This window comes from Mizuhopecten yessoensis, unplaced genomic scaffold, assembly GCF_002113885.1.
Source record: "Mizuhopecten yessoensis strain PY_sf001 unplaced genomic scaffold, ASM211388v2 scaffold11173, whole genome shotgun sequence".
Classification (NCBI taxonomy): domain Eukaryota; kingdom Metazoa; phylum Mollusca; class Bivalvia; order Pectinida; family Pectinidae; genus Mizuhopecten; species Mizuhopecten yessoensis.
Genome location: NW_018408916.1, coordinates 822,580 through 846,108, shown reverse-complemented (window position 1 = coordinate 846,108; position 23,529 = coordinate 822,580). Strand labels below are relative to the sequence as shown.

Below are 23,529 nucleotides of genomic sequence, written 5' to 3'. Positions count from 1 at the left end.
CCCCCCCCATATAGCGTGGTACTAGGAAGCGGCACATTGAAAATTCTTGAGTGCCTAGGATTGTGTGTATTTTGTGTTTTTGTTGTTTGTTTATACATTTTGTTTTTGTTTTTTCTTGTTTTATTCCCCCCATGTTCATAGCATGCAAATGGATTCCAATTTTCTACATGCATTAAACGGGCAATTCTGCCATGTTGTCTGTTGTACATCGACAGTGCTAACACAACTCAAAATCAAAATATCTTTGGCCATAAAGCTGTTTATTTAAGAATAGATCTTTGGAAAGGGATATAAAATCAATCCTGTCGAACATTTATATCTAAAAACATTATTTTGCCAAAAAGGAAAGCATTAGCGTCAGGAGATCGCCTATGGGAAGTTGAAATATGTCTGTCAGATATTTTTTTTCCATGTTGAACCTCTATTAATTATTGCTAGTGTACCCAAGACTCTAACGAACACAGGTAATCTTGGTTAGTCTAATGGGTGGAATCTGTTAGGGTGTTGACCTCTTTCGTTCTGGGAACGTCATAGGCTCCGACCATATCGACATTGAGCTGTTTTTACAAATCAAATTTAGTAAATTCAAACCTCCTCGAGTGACTACTTCTATTAAGAGACTACCTGTATTAAGGTTCCTGCTTTAAAATTAGTTTTTATAGTTATTTTTATTTCAGTTTAAACTGTATAAAAAGATCACCTGTACTATGTGACCACTTTATTGACATCCCAAATGGGATCACTGAATAGAGGTTTAACTTGAATACCAAAGTTATCCACTGAACAAAAAGTATTACAAAATAGCGTGCAGTGTTGAAACCTTGTGCTTGCAACAATCCTTTGTTTTCAGATCGGCATGCAGTCTTCAGGTTTTGCCAATAAAAGCAGGCAACTTATCGTCATCAATGTCATTCCCTTCGGCACTAAACTAGCACGTGGAGATATAAAATGTGGTTAACGTTATATAAAATGTCGCTGAACTCAAACAGATAGAGCCTGCTAATTTTGCTTGCATGCCGAATGCTGCATACCGTACACTAACAGCGTAGTGATAGTTTCGAAAGTATACCATCCCACAAGTCTTCACATTGTATTCTTTATTGTATGCATAATACATAGTCGTTCTGTGGTTAAATGAATAAAACCAGTTCCAATATATGACCAACGTTATGTTTGTTTTTTTGACGATACTAACCAATCACACTCCCGAGTGTCCGATCTTTATGCAGGTGGCCAATTTCTACAAAATCCAAGATGTTGTCCAAAAGAGGCAAGGATACTAAGTATTGGTCCATATATAGTTTTATGATAAGAAACCCCATACAAAATAATTATGGTACGTTTGATTGGTCACGCTATTTCCTGTGCACCTTTTTAGATACATTGTAAGTTATCCCGTAGTTTTCCGCTTATTTAAACAGATTTCTTGTGCCAGTTGCCTAGAGAGTAAATCAACCATGATAGGTCATTGTTTACAATTAATAATTAAGTATAAGTACGACATTATTTCCTCTTTTTATCAATAAAACAAACCTCAAAAAACAGAAACAAAAAACCAAGTTATTTGCCATTAAAATGTTTTTTAATCGATTGTACATCAGCTCTGAGTGCAAACAAGTCGAGTTTGAACCAATGCAGGTGTCGTCAATATTTCATTCCTTAGACTGCGAAACATTTAAATGCAGAATTCAATTACTTACAAGTTTAAAAAAACTAAAACTGTTAACAGTCCATGTTTATGACCCGTTTTAAAGGTACAACACGTTGCGAGTGTAAAGTTGGCACTTGAAACACAGAACATAATGGCTTGTCTACTAGGCATGTTTCTCTGACAATGTAACGCTTTGCGGGGGCTAGATCAATACACTATGTACATTCGTGCACGACTAGTTCAGATGGCTCAACCTGCGTCATTAGAAAAAGTGCACAGTTGCACGCGAGAACCTGTTATGTATTAGTAGTCAACGTTTATCGTCCGGGGCTTCCGATAAGGGAGCTCACAAACTGTGTAAAGACTGGTCGATTTAATATGTGATAAAGCGGTTCTCTGCATTAGCGTTTAGTTGCAGTAAGTATGTAGAATACGATTTCAACGTTTACGGAACCGTAATACTGCGAAATACTGCTGAGTTCTAAAAGATCTGTATCCGCTATTTTCAATCTATTTAAAGGCATTTATTATAATGTTTTATTCTTCTATGAAAACTGAAATGAAATGAATTAGCAACGCTAGGCCTAGATAAATTTGATTTTAAGACGTTGGTTAATTTGTGATTATATCGATATTACACTTGTTCAAAATTATAAATCATTATTGTGATAAACAGAATCGATGTAGTGATAAACAACGGTCTATATAGTGCTAATAATCAGTAAAGTTACACTACACACCGCGTGGAGACATACGATCCTCACGTTTCGCGGTGGCGTTCTATAGCGTGGAGGGGTGGTATAAAATATGTCAACTCCACTCTCCACCGTGGAGAATATCCCGTCCATTCTCCACCGGCTATACACATTTGCTGCGAAAATGGAGTGGGCGTTGAGCGGTAGGCCAGCGTAATACACTATGTGATCTCCACGTATAACAATGATCAGAATAGACACAGCAACAATCAGAATGGTGATCACGCCACTCAATTTAGACATAAGAACAGTCCGAATATTGATAATAACAACCAGAATAGTGATTAAAAATAGCACGGAGAAAAATTGCATCATTATAATGAAAAATACCATCATTATATGTATGCCGGGGAATGGGAAAATCCGTTTTCAAGTTCTTCTCAAATCGTTCTCAACTTCTCATACTGACAACCCATGATAATGATTTTATCATGCTACCGGTAGGTGGTATAAAGCAGTATATAGATGATGATGAAAGATACCACCTTTATAATGAGAAAAATACCACCATTATAACGAAAAATGCCACCGTTATAATAACAAATATTATCATTATAATGAAAAATGCCATCATTATAATGAACATATCACAATTATATTAACAAATGCCATCATCAAAATGAAAAACATAACCAGTATAATGTAAACAATTAGCCGTATAGTGATAACAACAAGCTGCATAGTGATGACAACAAGCTGCATAGTGATGACAACAAGCTGCATAGTGATGACTGCAATCAATATATACCTACCTCCTATTCTTTGATCGAAGAATAACGATCTTTTCAAGAGGAGTGTGTGTGTGTTTGTGTGCTAAGAATACAAAAATTAATTTCGTTCCTGACTTGTCTTACACACGTACTTGTTTAGGCGCTGGCTGACGTCTTGAATCGCTTAACTCAAGCTGAATGTATTGCAATTGTCTTTAAAGCATGACTGGAATCGAGAACTGTTCATTAAGGAAACGCAACCAAAACGAATGTATGAACAGGATCACTAGGAAACAAAATTTAGTTCCGGGATGAAAATGGATCAATATCATTTAATATCACTTCCTCTTGTTTATTGAAATATTAGATTGGTAGAAATTTTGATTCAGCTTTGTCCATTATGAAAAAGAAAATATGTGGCTTTATCATAAAAATCCATAAAAGTGACATTTAATTGAAATGATAAGTGTCACATAGAAACAGAATTCGCGTGAGCTCGCAGCTTTGGTAACATTTTCGTCGCAAAACTGTCTTTCGTGCCATTAAAACGGTCATTTTGATTAGCTTAACAAAACGTACACCTGGTAGCTGGTATTTACTGTAATGTACAGAAACTACAGTTAAAGCCTATTTAATCTGCTTTGAATCAGCATCATGTTGTATCCTCGTATGACGCTAGTGGCTCTGGTACACCTTACGACGTATCAAGATGAAATGATATTTTGAAGGTATCGAAATTTGTCGCACTTTTCTTATTATGTTTAGCCACTTTCATTTCAAGAGATTGCAGACAGATGGAAACATGTCGACAAATAGTGGAAACCAATTTAAATGTTAATATCATGATACGTTTATCTATGATTTGTGAACCGCTTTGAGACGACCTACGGACTAGGTTGTGATAAAGCGGTATTCCGTCTTTGCGTATTGCAGAGTTTTCTTCGCTTGTGAACAGGTATTGATTGTTACGTCATTGGTTTGTGTGAGAAAATTACGTCGTTTTCTCAAAAATTGATGACGTTACTGTCACAAACAAATGACGTAACAATCAATCCCTGCTCACAAGAGCAGATAACTCTGCAATACGCAAAGACGGAATATCAGAACCTCGAATTATTATTATCATTCTTATTATCATTATAAATACCTTGATAGGTATCTCAGATGTTTATCATAAAAGCCTAAAAACTGCTATGGCATCGATTGAGGTAATGATAGTGTAATAAGGTAATGAAACTGTAATGGGATAATGGCAGTTTTACGTGGTAAAGGCGTGAACGTTTGACGTTTCCTATCTTAGTGATGAAGTGTATGTGGCTAAGTGGACAATCCGTACTATATGATATTTAACATTGAAAAATATTTCTTATATTATTTCAGTGCGGACGACGGATCGACCGGATTCATGCAGGGGACGTATATACTGGTCAACTACAACGGAACAGTCAAGTGGCCGGTACCGGTCAAGTTAAAGAGCTCGTGCAAGGTGGACATCACATATTTCCCGTTTGACGACCAGGAGTGTATTCTTAGGTTTGGATCATGGATCTACAGTGGTTTATGGATGGATTATTTCTCAGAGCACAATGAGACGCCCATTGACCTTGGTTCCTATGTTGATAACAGTGAATGGGACCTTCTCTCAGTTAAGCTCAAGAAAAATATTCGTACCCATTCTTGTTGTCCAGATCCACACCCGGATATGACGTATGTTCTTCACATCCGACGAAAAACATTCTACTACATCTTTAATATCATTGTTCCATGTGTAATGCTATCAACATTGACTTTGCTGACGTTCTGGCTGCCACCTACTTCCGGTGAAAAAATAACTCTAGGACTGTCGGTGTTCCTGGCCTTCTCCATGTTCATGCTCCTGATTGCTGAGGAAGTGCCCGCCACATCAGAGGCTGTACCTCTAATAGGTTTGTAAATAAGTGAAGAAAATATAAATTTAACTAATGTGATCGCCGTAAATCATGTTCAATAATGTATCAGTTCCAGGTGGCTTCAGAGTCCCTAGATCTTGTACTTTATTCTTAATAGAGTCGAACTCAACTCCGATTTTTTACAAATGTTCGACACATTTTACGCTAGCTTATCCGAATTTGTTTTCCATTCAAATGTTTCTGCTTTGCTGATATTTGACGATGTGACTTGGAAACGTATTGCAAACGGGCCCTTTTCATTTGGAAGTAAAACGTTAAACCATACTTCTTTTAATCCTTTATTTAAATAATGTCGGTTGCATACAATTTTTTCGGTGAAGGCTGTCCCGAAAGCTATTATATAATATGGGCTGGTACATAATTGAAATAGTTTCAATAAGACTTTCAGTAAAAAGAAAATAGTCATACTTCCAGCACAAATTTTGATAGTCTTGTTCAATTTACGTGTCACACACCTTTTTACACTTATAAAATTTGAGGATCTAATTTTGATAATAGCTTTAAGTTTATCATTATCTTTTGGAGGATTCCTTTTAGAGTTTCTAGACCACCACCTTTTCACAAAATATGGATGCTTTAACACAATATCCGTCTTTCTTACGAAATACTTCAAAAGGTTAGCATATTATTTTGATATTGTTATAACTGAAAATATTATAATTATCTGATCACCAGTCAATGGTTGCTGTGAACGAAAAATGCTTTTGTGCTATTCATCTTTGGTAGAACTGGACCTATCCCAAAACTGATGTCGATTCACATACATGTATCTCTACTTAATGGTGTTAAAATATCGTTTACCGATTGTAACTCTATGCTTCCATTTGACGCAAATGTTGGAATGGTAAGTGTTGGCACCATTACTCGTGCTATTCCAGCCGCGATCTCTCCTTCATGGCCTTTGTTATTTGTTCACTCTTGCTGGTAGTTTGCTCCATTTGTGTGATATTCAAGTGGTTCTCTGCATCCTACAGTCGTCTATCAGAGGAAAATTTCACAATACTTTCACTGATACGTACGGTACCACTAGCTAGAGACTGATCCATATCGAATGCTTGTCGATAAACTATCGTTGATATCTTTATCACAAGTTTCACATTCCTTATTATTGCCATGCCTTTATCTATGGTGTGTTTCCTAACCAAACGTTCCGTACAAGTTGATGTACATGTACTACATTTAGATCGTATCATTGGCTTTATGTGCTGCTTGTTATTAGTATATCAAAAATACAATCAAATGGCTTCACATGGCAAATGCAAATGTTTAAGATTGGACAGCTCACATATAATTGGAAAGTCGAGAGACACTGCATGCAAGAATAAGTTTGGAGGTTTAAACTGACAATTTGGGGGCTAGGTCACATATGTTTACAAGGCATTGTTAAATACGATATCCAGAAATCATACTGACCGGCTTAAAGTTTGTCAATAGATGTTTTAGATATCTACAAAAAATGGCCAAGAAATCAACTGAAATGCTTTAAAGACTTAACAAAAGAGTTATCATGATTCATACATAAAGAAAATCCACCATAATAGACAATAACCGATACTATGTATTTCTGAAGTCATGGTATATCCGAGTAACAAACGAAGATGTAAGTCATATTTGAAGAGAATGATAAGTCATCACAAAACGTATCAGTATGAATAAAACAATTTAAAATCAGCTTCAATTATTTGAATTTATACGAGGGTGATTATAATTGTCAAAAATCAGACGAATGCAGGAATTTAGTGATGCATGAAACCAAACACATTCTTGATCAAAGGCTTGCGTTTTCTAAAAGTTTGGACCGACCTTCCTAATCATTTTTTATGCATGACAGCGTCAGTGTTTTTTGATTCCCTAATTATGGCATAAATACCAAAGCATTGGTGTTGCCAATCAAAATGTTTCAATCAGACCTCTTGTTGTGGGCTCCAACCCCTTCAATAACAGATATATTTTGGATTCTAATCGATTAGATTAGGGATTAGTAAAACAGTATATAATAGCACCACAGCCCCTCTGGCACTGTGTATTAACCTCATTGTCGAAATACCTGGTCTAATCTCCGGACGTCGAGCTCTAACATGTATCTGTTTGGCAATATCGATAAGACGAACGACATGTCATAGTCTTTAATGAGTCAAAGCATTTGTTTTCAGTTACAACATGAAGATGTGTTATCGTATTATTTAAAAGTTGCGCTCATCAGTACTCATTTCAGCCAATTATTCATTTTTTTAATGAACATTTCAAAGTCTGGACTAGAAAAGCCTCACAATTGCTGTAGATATAGCTGTGGAGTGGGTAGTTTCCTCACATCGTATAAAGTATATGCTCTATTGATGTAATGGTATGAAATTCAGTAATGTTTGGTCTGTCCAATATGTTCCTAAGTGATCAATAACAATGACAGCACGTATGCCTACACTTCATATAGCTGTTACATTGTATTGCCTGCGAAAGTTAACTTCCGGTGTCAAAGACATATTTAAAATGGTCCAAATAGTTATTATCTATACTTTAACGAAGGTTTAAATTACTGCTGTTCATTTATTTTAACATAAGCCGGACGTCGTTTGGTTACCATAAATCATTCTTCTGTTAACCTGCATGTGCAGTTTTCTGCACTTTGACGTAAAATGTAAAACATTTTGATACACATTAAACGTTTTGTACTATCAAATTGAAACGAAATTTGGTATGTCTCGGTAAATTAATGCTTTAAAACACAAACGGGGACTCTAGCATGATATACACTATAAAATTGCCTCGAGGCGCTATCTTACTGCATAGACTGAGCTAAAACCAAATATCATATCTCTAAAATACACATGAAATATAAGTCATATATACAGTTTGATGATGCTTAAGCTACCTTCACAACTGAAACACCAACAAAATCCGTCATAAAATATTGCTACTAAGTTTTAATTTTTAAGCTATCTACATTAAAGTCTCTGCACTGAAACCTCGCCACATTCTTCATGCTCTCTTTACTAAAAATGATAGATTTGAAAATATTTTACACTAATAAAAGACATAATGGCAAAAAGGAACTTCCCAAAGCATTGTTCCTCTCCCAAAACATTGAATACTAGAGACACGAAAGCAAGAAAGGGCATCACTTCCTTGTTTTCTTAAACATTGTGTAACGTAGTTGGCTGCTTTTCAAATACAGAAAATTCATTTGCATATTTTTTAAGAGCAAGAAAAGTCGGTCTTTCCTGTTCTCGGTCCTCCAAAAGTGATGTTAGGAAAATGCATTTCAACGAAAAGAAAATTTAAATGCAAATCTTCCGTGGAATAATGACTGCTTAAGGGATCAAGGTTTTAAATCGGCCAACTATCTCTGGTTCGACATCGTGGTCGTTAGTTAGTCTTTGAGGTAAACACGTCCACTTTCTGTCTGGGGGAAAGTTAAGGTATATCCCAGTAACAAAAGAAGATCAGACGAATGCAGGAATTAAGTGATGCATGAAAACAAAGACATTCTTGATAAAAGGCTTGCGTTTTCTAAACGTTTGGACCGACCTTCCTAATCATTGTTTTATGCAAGACAGGGTAAGTGTCCTCCAAAAGTGATGTTAGGAAAATGCGTTTCAACGAAAAAGATATTTAAATGAAAATCTTCCGTGGAATAATGACTGCTTAAGGGATCAAGGTTTTTAGTCGGCTAACTATCTCTGATTCGACATCGTGGTCGTTAGTCTTTGAGGCAAACACACCCACTTTCTGTCTGGGAGAGCGATTGCTTGTCGAAGAGTAGACATTACGTTTCCACTGTGGAATTGACTTTAGACAAAGATTCAACTGCTGAATAGTACTCATCTCGAGACATCAAAAATAACGGAATAAACGAACCTACTAAGTACTACGTCTGAGAGACGCTACGGTACATAGCAATTTTAAAATGTCATGTGAGATTTACATACTGGTTAGGCATATTGTCGGGGGGAAAACGAAAACAAGACAGTAAACGATGAGTGTTTCCTACCCTAGCTAAGTACCAATTGGCCTATTACATCAATAGTGACAGGCTTAACGAGGTTTACAATCGATGATGGGCTACGTCGATTAACTTTTAGAAATATCACTGCCGTTGCATTTGCTATGATTTGTCTTCTAAAACGGGGTTTTTTCCCTTAAAGTAACATAGCGTTATAAAATTCCCATACAACTCTCCGTTATTTGTACCTTGCAAAAGTTTTTGTTTTTTTGTATGACTGAAGCAATATTATCCTTCCAAACAATAGAAAAACCGCCAACAAACAAATCAAAACCTCGATTTTCAAGCAGGATTACGTAATTATTGAATCAAAACTAGCTTATATGGCAGAAATTTGTGTTCATGACATATGATGCCCGGGAACTGTTTGTAATTACCAACATTTTACGGAGAAAAGGAAAAGTCAATATCGAACAAAATGTAACATAGCAATATTCCTAATGAGATACTTCTGTTAGGTATTATAATGCATGCTAAGTTATGTAAGTTTTTAACACTAACGTAAATTGAAAGTTTATTTTGCGAACTTTTGAAAACGTCTGCTTCCTTTGCCAAGCTAAGCGTGGAAATGACAGGTGTCTCGACTCTAAAACGCAGAAAACAGTTCACTTAGCCAGAATGGGTCGGGTCAGTTAGATCAGCTGTCTGGTTTGGATGTGAAACGTGATTTGTCTTTAACTCCAATCCCCATCAGACTGAAATCTTCATGTTAGTACATCATATATTTTTCTTGTAGGTTAGTGCACCATAATTGCTTTTCTTGCAGGTTTAAATAGGGAAGATATAGACAAGTTGCGCCTTCAATAGAATATTAATTGGTAACTGCACTGATGACTGCAACACCAATTCGGCCATCATCACATCACACCATCTCTTTTTTTTCTTTATAAAGGTATCTACCTCTGTACAGTGATGACGATGACGTCACTGTCTGTAATCATGGCAGTCATGGTGATAAACCTCTACAACAGAGGCATGAAGACAAGAAGGGCCCCCAATTGGCTTAGACATGTCGCACTAAACTGGTTGTCAAGGCCACTCAAGATGAAACACGATCTTCAGAAAGTAGCTAAGGCAATATCACTGGTAAGTTCATTGTAAAACTAGTTATAATGTCATAGGGTAGTCCCAGTAGACTTATCTCAAATAACCCGTATTGTTCGAGCTCGATTTAAAACAATATATAGATCTATGGTCTAGAGCATAGCTCTTCTTGTCCTCATAGTCTTGAATAATGAAGACGTTTGGATCTCATCTAAATGTATAGTTTGGCTTCAGGTCCTAAAACCTTATAACCAAACGTAATAGATGTTCCTGGGTATGTAGTTTCGTGGTTTAAAGCAATTAAGAAATGTTCGTGATATATTTGTGGACAAACAGTTGTCAAGTATATCCTTCAATAGGTTGTATTTATTTTCGAAGTTCCATTTCGCCCACGAAAAGTACATTTATACACGGCAAACATTTTATGTTATACAGTATATGTACTAGAAGGAATAGAACTCTGAGAATCATCAGTTTAAACTTTGAGTCATTTTAACACAAAAGCTGTTGTTTGCATTTCTAGATACATTTATCAATATAAACAAGAATAATTTATCTTTAATATGAACTACACGTTTTATCGTTTATCCGACGACGGATACCCAAATTATATTCCAAGTCTTTTGAAATTATCCAAATATCATTTGGTTACTAATGAACAAAGGTCATTTTCCTTCACCATTTTTTCTAATCAAGAATATGGCAACAACCTCTTATTTTATGGTAGTGAATATAAAGAAATCCAATGTTGGCCCTCAAGATGATTTATCTCCTCATTGTATGACCTGATACGGCACCAATGCTCCTTTGTCGTGTTGTGAAACTCAATATTGAAAAAAGCCACTTGAATGGCCCTGTTCCAGAATATGGTGTGTGTATGGCTATTTTGTTTTCCTGCCGGCTAACTACATGTGATCGGACGTTTTCAAAACTTAGGCCATAGTCTAGACTTTATCTTTTTCACGGGGTGTTTGTAATAATACATCTTCTAATCCAGATTTGCTAAAATAGTGTTTCTAAACATTTATACAAAAATTCAGTTTGTTAGAAGTCCTTATCCCAATAATTTGACATGTTAAGCATTGAATAACAACTACTTTAAGTACTGATATATCACAGCTAGGAACAGAAGCCATTGTCTTCCCCACTTGACCAGGTTCAGCACTAAGGACAAAAATGGGGTAAAGCAAGGCGCTATGGGAATAAAGGTCAACGCTTTTAAGGCCACAAATGCAAATCCCTATATTTGGAAATATTCCCACATTAGTTGCCTCTTAGAAAATACAGTGGAAAACAGCAGGTATATTCTCTTCCCGATTTCCGACCTTTAGAAGTGTGGTTGCTTGGGAAATGTGACAAATAATATGACTTAAGGAACGAAAGGAAAGGAAGAGACCTACCAGGTATTGTTATATAGAGTATTTTTCATTGTCCCTATTTGACCAATTATGATGGCCATTTAAAAAAACCTCGCTGGTTATTATTGTTTTCGTGTTCTTTACATTTAGCACGAACAATGGACAATGCATGGAATAGGTAAAATATATTTATTTTAAGTATTTTTAATAACAGTAGAAATAATTTGAATTGAAAACTAGTATTAAACGATTGACCACATTTTTGAATGTTTAAGTTCTTTTCCTCTTAACAAGTCAAACATGTTCAGTTTTACATGTACTTCCTGACATTTTATAGATATGGTTATTTTGTGGTCGTGAATTATCCATTTCCCTATGGTTATGATTTGATAGCTCACTCGTTTCAGGAAGATGAACTGGAAGGCGCTTACAGGTGTAAAAAGCACGGGAAACTAGACACGAAAAACATTCCTAGCAAATCTAGTCCAGACAAAGAGGACACCGCCATGTTGGATAAAGAGACGACGATCCGAAACAGACGATATGACAAAAACGACGTCATGACGACGTCATTTGTAGAAGACAATGATGAACAGGAGGTGATATGGTTACGACGAGAAGACTTTAAAGAAGAGACTGCTGAGTGTTCACGGAATACGTGGGCGGATATACACGAACTTCAACAAAGTAGCAAAGATAACAATAACCGCGCGAAAAATGGCGCACGGACAAAGTCAAGTGGAAAAGCTGCGGCAACTGTTGTGACGCCAGTCTCGCCTGAGGAATCAAAATCCACACAGACAGACGGAAATATAGGTACATTCTTAACAGAGTGCCGCAATCAAAACGAACTGTTCGCGCGCAAACTTATCGTTGCTGAATGGCAGCGAATAGCGGCCGTCACAGACCGGATCCTCTTCTGGTTCTACTTTCTCAGCACTCTGACGTCATACATCGTCATTCTCATCGTGGTGCCCAATTCTAATTACTCAAGATGGAACGCAGAGATCCTTCCCATGCACACGGTGACGCAAGCAAGCTGATTGGTCGTGATGTTTAAATGCCTATGACGTCCATTCTGCCTCATATGGAAATGTGTATTTGTGAATATTTATCCAATTTCAATATTACTCCATTTTTAACATTTGTCGTGCCAATATTAATACATAGCGTGTATGAGTAATAACATTCCTACTGGCCCGATAGCTACCATTACATCCTCTTCATGTCCTATATACTTTATCATAGCAAAGACGTAAAACAAAGCTGACGTGTCATTTAATCATGGGGCCATGCTACCAATTTTGAATAACAAGTCCAAAGCATGGCTCGCTTGACTACGGGTATCGGGGCAATCGGATATCGAGCGCCGCAGTTATGAAGCCACTTAGCAATGGCAATCAAAATCATGAAAGTCTACAGAGCTTGGCATTATTTATAACATTGTTTTATACATTTGGTAATGGAAACTCAATCATTTTGAGAATATGATAGAAATGTGTGTACTGAAAAAAGTTTGCAATGGAGCATATGGACGATGGATATTTTCTTCATCAACCTATTCAAATAAGGAATGTTTTGGAACGTTTGTACATAGCCGTTCCGGTCTAATATCAATATCACCATTCAGTATAAAGACATTTTCAATGCTCTGATTGGCCGTTGCGTTCACGCTGACGTCATTATAGCAACAAGTATATGATGTCATGTCCTGTTATTGCTATCAAAATCAATATCACTTGATATATATTAAGAAATGAAAATTAAAAGTTTCATTTGAAAGGATATTTCCTTAAGCTTAATACACTTAAGGATCCCCGACCCTACAGTGACATCTCTCTTAATTGCGATTTGAATAAAACTGTAGCACGGGTGGACTAGAGCTCTTCCATTGGCCAGGTAGCTCATTCTGTAGAGCGGTAGTATAACAAATTCAGGGTTCGAATCCTGGACTAGCCCGCTGATTGTTTATGTTCCTAACTATGTTGTTGATTATATTTCATTTTTATTGTTTTGCCACAAAAGACCCTCAACCTATGTTTTCTTTTCAGAAATAATTTATCAAAGCTACAATCATGCTTGAAAAAATGTGTAGTTTGGTAGTGGTACGGGATTTTTGGTAGTGGTACGTGGATCCTCAAATGAGAATGTCTGCAAGCATGCAAGTACAACACAATTATCGTGATGTAGTGAATGTTACTAGCAGTATTGCGTGAGACAGGGAGTAACTATACCCACTGCACCCATCCCTGGGTTTTCACATCCCTGTCACTAACGATTATTTATGTTTAATTTAAGTTGTTCGAATTCTGAATCAATGCCAATGTTTAAATCACGAGAAATGCGTGGCACCCACGTGCGACTATCATATGTTAAGTCTTCGCTTGGTTTATAGATAGTGTTTCATATGGAAACTGATTGAAGCTCCTGTGTATATATGTACATATAGTAAAACTGAAACTGTTCAATGCGAAGTTGATTGTCCGCGCAAGATAGATCCGTCAGACTCCCGCACGCGAGATAAACATTAAGTACGTCAACGATTCCGATAACATAGCAATAATACGGTCCTGCTTACGTTGTATGTAAATCAGATTGCTATCAGACATTCAGTCTGCTATACTTCACTTGTACAGTTAGACGTAGATATATTTACATGTTCGTAACAACGTAGAATTTGTTAGGATGCTGAATAACATTTCATTTCATTTCCTACTGAAAATCAACAATATTGTCTTTCTCATTTTTCCATGTATGGAATGTCAAAACAATTCAGATGTCTTTTGTGAGTGAGACCTTCAGATGTTTTTTTGAATGAACGTGTTACCTTTCTTAAATTTCCCTTTTTTCCATCTCGAAAAAAATCTTTATTTCATATTTCATGTTTCATGAATACAAATTATGAATCTTGGACATAGAATTTGTTTTGGAATAATGTAATTGTTATTAAGAGGATTATGTACTTTTGGTACAAATAAACGAAACTGTAAATCATTCTTCGGGATTAAATAATTAGAAAAATGAAAGAAATACGCCCAATTCCAATAAATATATAATACTTTTTCATTGAAACAATAAATATAATTGTTGTAGCCTTTTTTCATTGTCATTTTGTACACTAGTCCTTTTATTTATCATTGTAAATGGCACAAAAGCAGTAGACCCTTTCATTCATCTTTGTCCTGCTGTTTGTATTATATGATGGAAAACAACGGTTTTTCAAATGAATTCTTTATGAAATGTGAAAGGTTATCAACCTAACTCAATCTTGCTTAAAATCATGCTAGAAGCTCATTGGGTTCCATCTAATTTGTCATCAGCTCTCATTGTTCCTGTTTGTAAGCAACTTGTACTTAATGACCCCAATCGTTTTAGAGGTTTCGCTCAAATAAGGGGTCTCTGTATATTCCTGTACTTTCCAAAAGCATTTTTGAAGCATGAATTTAATTTGATTATTTCAAAAAAATGTACATTTCGGATTGCATCCGCAATTGAGTGCAATATATTATGCATTTACATTGCATTTAATTATATGGAAACTGATGTATTGGTGTTTTGAGCCTTCGCAAAGCTTGTGTAAAATGTATAGATTCGTTCAGCTTATGCTGTAAATTAACTGAACTATGTGTTTCAAAACTATGTTTATGTCATTATGATGCGTTTTACAGATCAGTTAAATTTTGTGCTTCATTTAATGGGAAATCTTCTAATTATTTTCTTGATAATATCAAACTTATGCAAAGAAAACATCACCATTACTGTTATTCCTTTTTTGTTAACGGCTTTCAAGCTTCCTTAATTGAAACCGGTGTAACAGATTAGGCCTTTGATGAGTTAGGTTTGTTTTCTTTTTTAAAGTACGTAGATGATTATGTTTATTTTTTGGAAAAAATATGTGAAGGCTTTTAAAGCCTCTAAGATAGTCTTTGTAATTATGTACTCTACAAAATGGAAGGTAACAGTTAATACACAAACACACTTTATTTTCAGAAATGAGATTGTGTTTCGGGAACTGAAAAATAGCCGTGTAATAATAGTATGTAGAAAATGTATATGTATTCAGCTATCAAGTGATAGACAGTTCAATGATGCAAAAATGTAAATGCTATTTTATTCCATTAAGAGGCAGCTAGCTTGCTGACCAAGATTGAAAGGTTGTTTCCGTCTTTTTTAAAGTGTTCTGTTTAAGCTTTAATTGTACAACATTAGTATACCTTGTTTATTATGTACGTACATCATACGGTGTATAGTAAAGTTTTGGGATCTTTTAAAGGTTTGTTAATTGTCAGGGTTCATAGAAAAAAAGGTTCATATTAAATAAGGACAATACCCGTTGGAATTTATTAGAACGTAAAGAATGATTAAATGTCAACTAAATTTAATTTACTTGCAGCATGCACTTGAAACTGCTCTTGTTCTTTTTCAAGCAGTAGTAATACAGTCAATTAATTAATAATGTTAGTATTGTTAACAAATAATGTATCTTCTCTTTGCTTCGGAGATGTATAGACAAGTCATTATTCTTGTCTCGTGACCATTCGCGCGGTCTGTCTCTTATAAAAAGAAAAAGAAAATACTGAAGACAACAATTGCTTATGCATGTTATTCTGCTAGACCAAAATATTTTTTTAATAAGCATTGATTGAGCATGACAATACTATATGTTAAAGTATGTGTGACATATCGAAACCGTTTTTCTATGTTGCCCTTCAGATAAAACAATGATATACAGCTACAGCCCAAAGACCGGCTTTAGCTCAGATAAAGAAGACGAATATCGTTTTGTTTTTATTTGCAACGCATGTCAAAGGTAAAGATTAAACTACGAAGAGCAATAAAACTGGCAACAGCGAAGAACAGTTTAAGCTGACTATATGTATAGTTGAAGCTTATCAGTTTAATATACATTGTCGAATGCATTGCATGATGTGGTTATGCATATATTGACATAATTGTAAATTGTAAATTATACACTGACTATAATAAAGAATAAGAGAATTAAGTATGATAAATTTGTTTGATGGATGATGATGATGATGATGATGATTATCTTTTGACATTTATAATTATACTTGTTGTATTGGTATATATTTGTTCATGGTCAGTGATAGATCAAAGATGGTTTTGTCGACAAAGGTGGTGGGAGTGGGAGACAGTTAGATTATGTATAGTAAAAGGCAAAAAAAAATATCCGGAAACACTGGCTAAATAGTAAGACAACTACTGGTGGTCTGATAGAGGTACAACCGGATTAGTGGTGGCTTGGTGATGGGACAACATGACAAGTGGTGGCTTGATAGTTTGTTTACGGTTCAAACTTAAATTAAGAAAGAACTTGTTGGGCAAAGATGATCAGTGACTCTGATAATGTGTGAATCAATATTTTAATGTTTATTTCGTTAAATGTTAACATGTGACAACGATCATCGTTCTACAATTCCATGTAGCCGAGCTAGACAGATGAAGTTGAAGGTCCGCTTGTATTGCTACTTTTTCGTGTGTTTAGAATAAATGTATGGGGAATGTCATTATCAATATCCCGATAGTTACAAGACATTTGTGATGTCTTGTTAGATGTTAGAAATCATGACGATAACTTGTAAATGTGGTTCTTCACCAAAACGAGAACTTGCTATGCAAAGAAGTATTGAATCAAGAGAAAAGCATTACCTACATACCATCCAGACATCAGTCCTTACAATCACTCAAATTGGAACGGCGGTTGAAATAATGTTAAAGTCATCATGAAACAAAGAGCTGACGTTATTGTCAAATTCATTACCTTTATGCTTTACTAACAAATATTCTGGAGAACAAGTCTGTGAGACGAGTGGAATAGTTATAGTAAAAGGACATTGGTAAACAAGTGTTTTTTTTTTTTAAATGTCTTACGCGGTAATGTTGTTTATAAATGTTATTTCATTGAAAATGGAACAATTTTTGTTTGATTGACAAACGGAATTAAAACAGATTTAGAACGGGGTTTTTTTGTTCCTTGATAAGGTACAAGTCTATTGGTACAAGGTCATGTTTTGATATTATAATTTCATGCTCTGATATCTGTTCCAGGTCAGTTATATTGCTCATCTAATGATATTTGAATCAAACCCAGTGTAATAGACCACTGGCACTTGATGTTTTATCAGTCACAAAAGCAAAATTTTAAACCAATCTTAGGGCTCTAACACAACTTTTAAATTTTCGAATTTGTTATTTATATATAGGCAAATGTCTGTGTTCAGACAGCAGGTCGATGGGTGATGGCAGAGCTTGAAGAATCATATATAGATGGTATTTTAGTAGCAGCCTCGGTTGTATGCTGATACTATTTTAGATATGTTCATATGTTGCTTTAGAGGTCTAGAACTGATTGAACAGATTTACAGTGTTTTCTGGACAAGCTTATATTATATCGTAGATGCTTTTTTCTCACCAATCACTGTTTACAAGAAAATATTTCCGTATGAGTGAAAAGGGTATTATAGCTATGGGGGTTAGACCGGATATCGAGCCATGTTGCTATAATTATTTAGGCGTTGTAGCTGATGTCCCTAGCTGACCAAGAGTGATGACTTCCGTCCCGTTAGCCTGTAGGAATATCGAGATCACACAAAGAGGTCTCTCGTTTCCTTTTTACACTGTGGCACCGGCGAAGTGCGGGCTTGTTTTTTTTTTCATCTATAATGTCTATGATGGTTCCTTTCCTACTACTCCTACATACATATAGCGATATAAAAATATAAACTTTGTTTATTTTACAGCAATTATGAAACAATTTTATCGGCTAATATTAATCTTTATTAATAATTAAAGATTAATTCGCGCATACAGGCTTGTTATCGGAGGGAACAAGAGTATGAGGCAGAGAACAACCGATCAGGAAGTCGTCTATATAAAGGCGTACACTATCCACTTAACCACCCGGCTACACACGGGTTCACTACCCACAGGCTAGTAAAATGTTTAACAGATAAAAGCCATGCTTCATATTTATTTACAAGAATCTAGGATTTGCTGAAGTGCTATTTTAAAAGTGATATTTTGTTTCATCTTAATCACGTTGTTTGCTATCCTTCACAAATTTGTTTTGCGTGTTATTAGTGTGAGATATATATAATCTACAATTCCTTGTATATATGTGATGGAGACCAAGGAACCCTCTACCAAGGGTAGGAATTTTAAGGTTTGACGCAAAGCTTTGCCGACTGTTTAACTTCATAATCTTCTCCCGACGGTGTGAATTTCTCTTTCTGTGTCACACGGTATACGTAGTGATGCATGACTTTTCCCAAAAAAAATAATTTGTTAAAATACTCTCGAGTTGTAGCGGTTAACCCAATACACCATACGATCACCAATGGTGCATGATATGTGTGACACGATTGATGACGCGACCCATACAACGCTGCATTTAACGATAACGCGATTGTGACGTTTTCAGAATAAAAGCACGCGTGAATTTTCTTTCCCTTATATTCAAAATCGGGAATGCTGCTGTCGGGTTGATTTTTGAGGTCCATATTCCCATGAATGACGTGAAAATACACTGCAGCACTACCGCAAAAATTACATCCTTTACTCGGTAATACAATGAACACTAGCGCAACACATTACAATAATTTTTATTCAGTAATACACTGAAATAAAACAATGTTATATTTCCTGGTTTTGGTTATTGATGTGTTTCCACGATTTGTAGAGAAGTGAGAAGGAAAGAAAGTTAAGATGGTATGTGGGAGAGTGATCAAGTGCAGGAGAGGCGATGTTTTAGTGAGATTTTCCATTCCCATTGATTTAAGACACATCCTGTTCCCAGGAGAAATGATGAGTTGTAGTAAAGGAAGAATGTTTAGGACTTTTGGAGAAAGGGATTTCCGGAGTTTCGTGATAGTGGCAATGTGCTGTTATCTTTTAAACATCATCTCCTGAGCAAACGTTTGCATGTATGATGATTTCTTTACCTGCCACATCAGGGCTAGATTATCTTACAATTGTTGATTGTATTTATATGTTAGACAGTGAAGATCATTATTAGCATATATTTATTTTTAATGGAATCTCGTTAGTCTGAACGTTTTGGTTTTTTACTTAACATTTCCTAATTTTTGTTATTTTAATGTTTTGTGATTTTTTTAATTAAGAAATTGTTTTTTTTATTCTTTACGTCAATAAAGCACAATATTTAGGTTGTTCGGATTGTATGTTGTTCGGATAAACGAGATTCTCTAATTGAAGTTGCATACCTTCCAGTATTACACTCACTACGGAGCCAGGAATTCACATTTTGTCCGTAACGACAGCAATATTTCTTGTTTATGTATATAATAATATGAAATATATATGATTATGAAATATGATAAATAAATTGAAATTGAAACTTTCTAACACAGCAGGTGTTTTTGTTTTGTTCCTTTTACGTTTGAGTGTTGATATTTGTGTGAAGATGTTCACATAATAACTTAATTGGTTCGAATAGTGAATAATAAAACATGTTTGATAAGACATTATTTTATCACCTAGCCCAAAAATATAGTAAAATTCACAATTTTATTTTTAACTCGTTTTGTACTGTTACCGATTTTTTTAAGGCGAGTTCTAAAAAATTCTATTGAAAAATATATTTCACGAATTACAAGTAATAAACATTTTTAGGGCTTTTCTGTTTAAGTAGAAATTTGAAGGGAATTTTTGTGCATAATGCTCACTTGAACCCATGAATAATGCAATACATGTGCTGTAGTTAGTCTTGACTGCCCATCAACACAATTATGTCACACAGTGCGAAATAGTAGCAAAGTAGATTATATGTGTCCAAAGAGAGAAGGTAAAATAAAATTTTGTAGAAAAAGAGATATAAAACGGAAATTATAACTCGTAAATATTTTGATTGGTGAAGCAGATCAATGTTGGTCCCGTCTGTGTCCCTTTATCAGACGTTACAGAAGAAAACGCCTGCTGCTACAGCTGGGCTCCCAAAAGCAGTTGCCTCAATCGATATTGCAGTGGGATACTGCCATTTTATATTCCTCACGAACTTGGACGGATATCTATTCAGAGATCAAACATGAAGCTAAATCTATAATACCTAACTCTAAACGAAACAGGTGGTGGTATATTTTAACTGCCTGTAAAAAAAATAAAAAAAAAAAAATATATATATAAAAAATATACACTTTATTTATTTCAACTTATATTAATCACTCTTACTGGCCCGGATGTAAGCGCGCATAGGGTCTTAATGTAAAAGGAGCACCCGGGGTAAACCCACGTGGTCGGGCAGGTGACCCTACACCTTTTCACGTCCGATAGGGGAATCGAACCCCGGTCGCCTTGGTGAAAGGAATGTGCGCTATCCACTGCACGACCCGACCACTCTAACACAAGTTAACAACATACCACTTCAAAATCAATTAAATCAATTTTATTTAGTTATTGTTTTTGTGTTGGTTTGTTTAGAGTTTAACATCCCGGCACCAGCTAGGTTCATAGCAAGATGGGTCCCCAGGGAGACATCACCGAGAGGAAGAAATAGAGAGGAAAAGAGAAAAAAAAATATAGATCTCAAGTGTCGCATAAGGAAATATAGCAGATCATTTTTTGTAACAGGCGCATTAATGTCCAAACTATCAAGCGGTATAGATGAATCTAAGACATTCTACCTATCCCATGCCTGTAATGTACGTTTCTGATGAACAATAACCACACTAGTGCGGGGAAGGAGGGTAGTTCATACAACGTCTCTAAATCAAACATAATGACTGTTTCGCGTGACTACTGCTTGTTTGACCACTCAGTAATCATAGTCAAGAGAAATGGGCCACTTAAGTAGAGGATCGTACATCATAGTGGCGGCGTATTGTGTGTGACTCCCACATACATTAGACTTCAGAGCGAATTACTAGTACAAAGATAAAAAAGGGAGTCTTTAAATAGAATTTTTATTGCAATTAATAAGCTTGATTAACAATATCGAATTTGTCAAGGTGTTTTAAGAACGAAGGGAAGACAACTCGTGAAAAGTAAAATACCAAAGTTTCTTATAAATGTTCAAAGGATCTATTTTAAGTGTACAATATGGATGACACTATATTTTTAATATGAAGGGAACCTGCAATTTCTGAAGATTATAAAAATATATGAATTGTAACAATGCCATTATACCAAAAAATGTACTCAATTTCACTTGTTTAATCTGTACGTTATTGATTGCACTCAAATTTTCATCATTCAAAACAATAATTTATAAGATACGCACAGTAAGAAATGGTTTTGTTATTTGTTTATCGCGACAGTCATGATTTTGCGTACATTTTCCACGGAATCATCATCGTCTATTTCGCTCTATACCAGATATGGTAGAACAAAAGGGCCATTCAAGATAGTGTCTGTACATTTTAAGTAGTAACTAGTACATGGTGTGAGGAAAGAGCTGACAAAGTCCGTTCCTTCTCTATCACAATTATAACTAAGTTCAACACTTTGAGTTTTAAAAGTCGGTCGTTGTGTTATACTAGGTATTTGCCAAATATGCATTTTATATGCTGTTTAATTTCTCTGCAGATTAATAACAGGTACAGACTTTACGTTCTATGAACTTCACAGGTTAATGTTCGTTTTCTGACACATTTATTGTTAAGTTCAACAATTTGAGTTGGGATGACATATAAGTTGCGGAATTTACGTGCAATGCGCTTTACAGGAACGAGTGAAATAACGTTGTCAGTGGCAATCTATTATTGAACTACAATGTAAGTTTGTCTTAATGAGAGACGGGAGCCTTTTTACGGTCAGTTTCTATATCTTTTTGTTCGGAAAGTATTGCTCGTCTGTGTAATCTAGCGTGTCCAAGCTCTCTCCGTATTTGTCAAACACATTCACAATGTCTGATATAAATCCAAATTGTTTTCTATAATGAGAACTAATGAGCATTTGTAGACACCAAAGCTTTTATTTGACAAATTGTCGATTTCCGATTCTTTTCTGCGTAATCCAGGAAGGGGGATTCAGTCATATTTCATCTTGTTGATGGACGGAGATTCAAAATAATTTTCGCGTTTTATGCTGTATGACTTAACGAGTATGAATATTGGATTTCGTAAAATGATTCCATAAATTACATCTATAACATACGGCTGGTAGGATAACAGTTTTATGTAGTTTAATAAAATTCATCTGCCTACTGTTGGGACCGAATGGCCCTTTGCACGCTCTAGCGTGGATCCTAAAACGCCCATTGGGCATCAATTGATGACGGACTCGGTGTTCATCAGTTTTGATAATAATATGACACCTAGTTAGGTTTCAGATTTCATTTCACTAATGTCTTTGTCGTTATCAATATACCAGCTTATATATAAAAGAGTTCTCATAAAAGCTCAAAATAGCACTCATTTTTATTATTAAACGTCACGTTCAAATGTTTGATAGTTTCCTGCGATAGCAAAATCAATGTTTGTGGCGTGTTAGGAACAGTAGTTGTCGAGGCAATATCATCCGCGAGATAGGGATTGCTACACTCTCCGGAAAGTATTCCGAGATCCCAGATACCCATGGTTACGCACACTTTCGCTCTCTGCACCCCTGGAAAAGGCTAGGTCATAGCAAATTGAAGGCACGCGGCCAGCTATTTGATTGATCTCGGGTAAAAAAACCTGACCACTCGTTCGGCTGATACCTGTCCTTTGAAGATTACAGAGGAACGACACAATACTTCAAAACCGGTCAATGTTACCGTTATGCGACCGCGAGATTAATTTGATGTACATCAAAGGATCAAATGAGTGTTCGTGTGTCATCCACAAGGTGGTGCACACTTAGCCGTTGAATTTGATATGACATATTCCAGGGGTTCAGAGAGAATAGGGGAGCATAACCCCAGAAGAATCAAGGAGTGTGTTTATAGTTCTAGCTCTGAAATTGTCAACTTTGACCAACAGATCGTGAATATGTATAAAATCAGCGACGAATGATTGTTGGGATCAACAGATCGTGAAAATTCTCCTCGCTCAGTAGTGATATTATATTAAAATTTTATTTGAAACTACTTTGTTATAAGTGTACAT

At 35.6% G+C, this 23,529-nt stretch overlaps 1 protein-coding gene across 1 annotated transcript in view; it reads left to right on the top strand.

The window, feature by feature from the left end:
* LOC110467479 (neuronal acetylcholine receptor subunit alpha-10-like) overlaps positions 1–14,533 on the top strand; it is a 65,083-nt gene extending 50,550 nt beyond the window's left edge. The window contains exons 6-8 of the mRNA XM_021524683.1: positions 4,497–5,041; positions 9,958–10,151; positions 11,875–14,533. Of these exons, the coding sequence (XP_021380358.1) occupies positions 4,497–5,041; positions 9,958–10,151; positions 11,875–12,510 (1,375 nt within the window). The 3' untranslated portion in view covers positions 12,511–14,533. The remainder of the gene's footprint in view (positions 1–4,496; positions 5,042–9,957; positions 10,152–11,874) is intronic.
* The last annotated feature ends 8,996 nt before the right edge of the window (positions 14,534–23,529 follow it).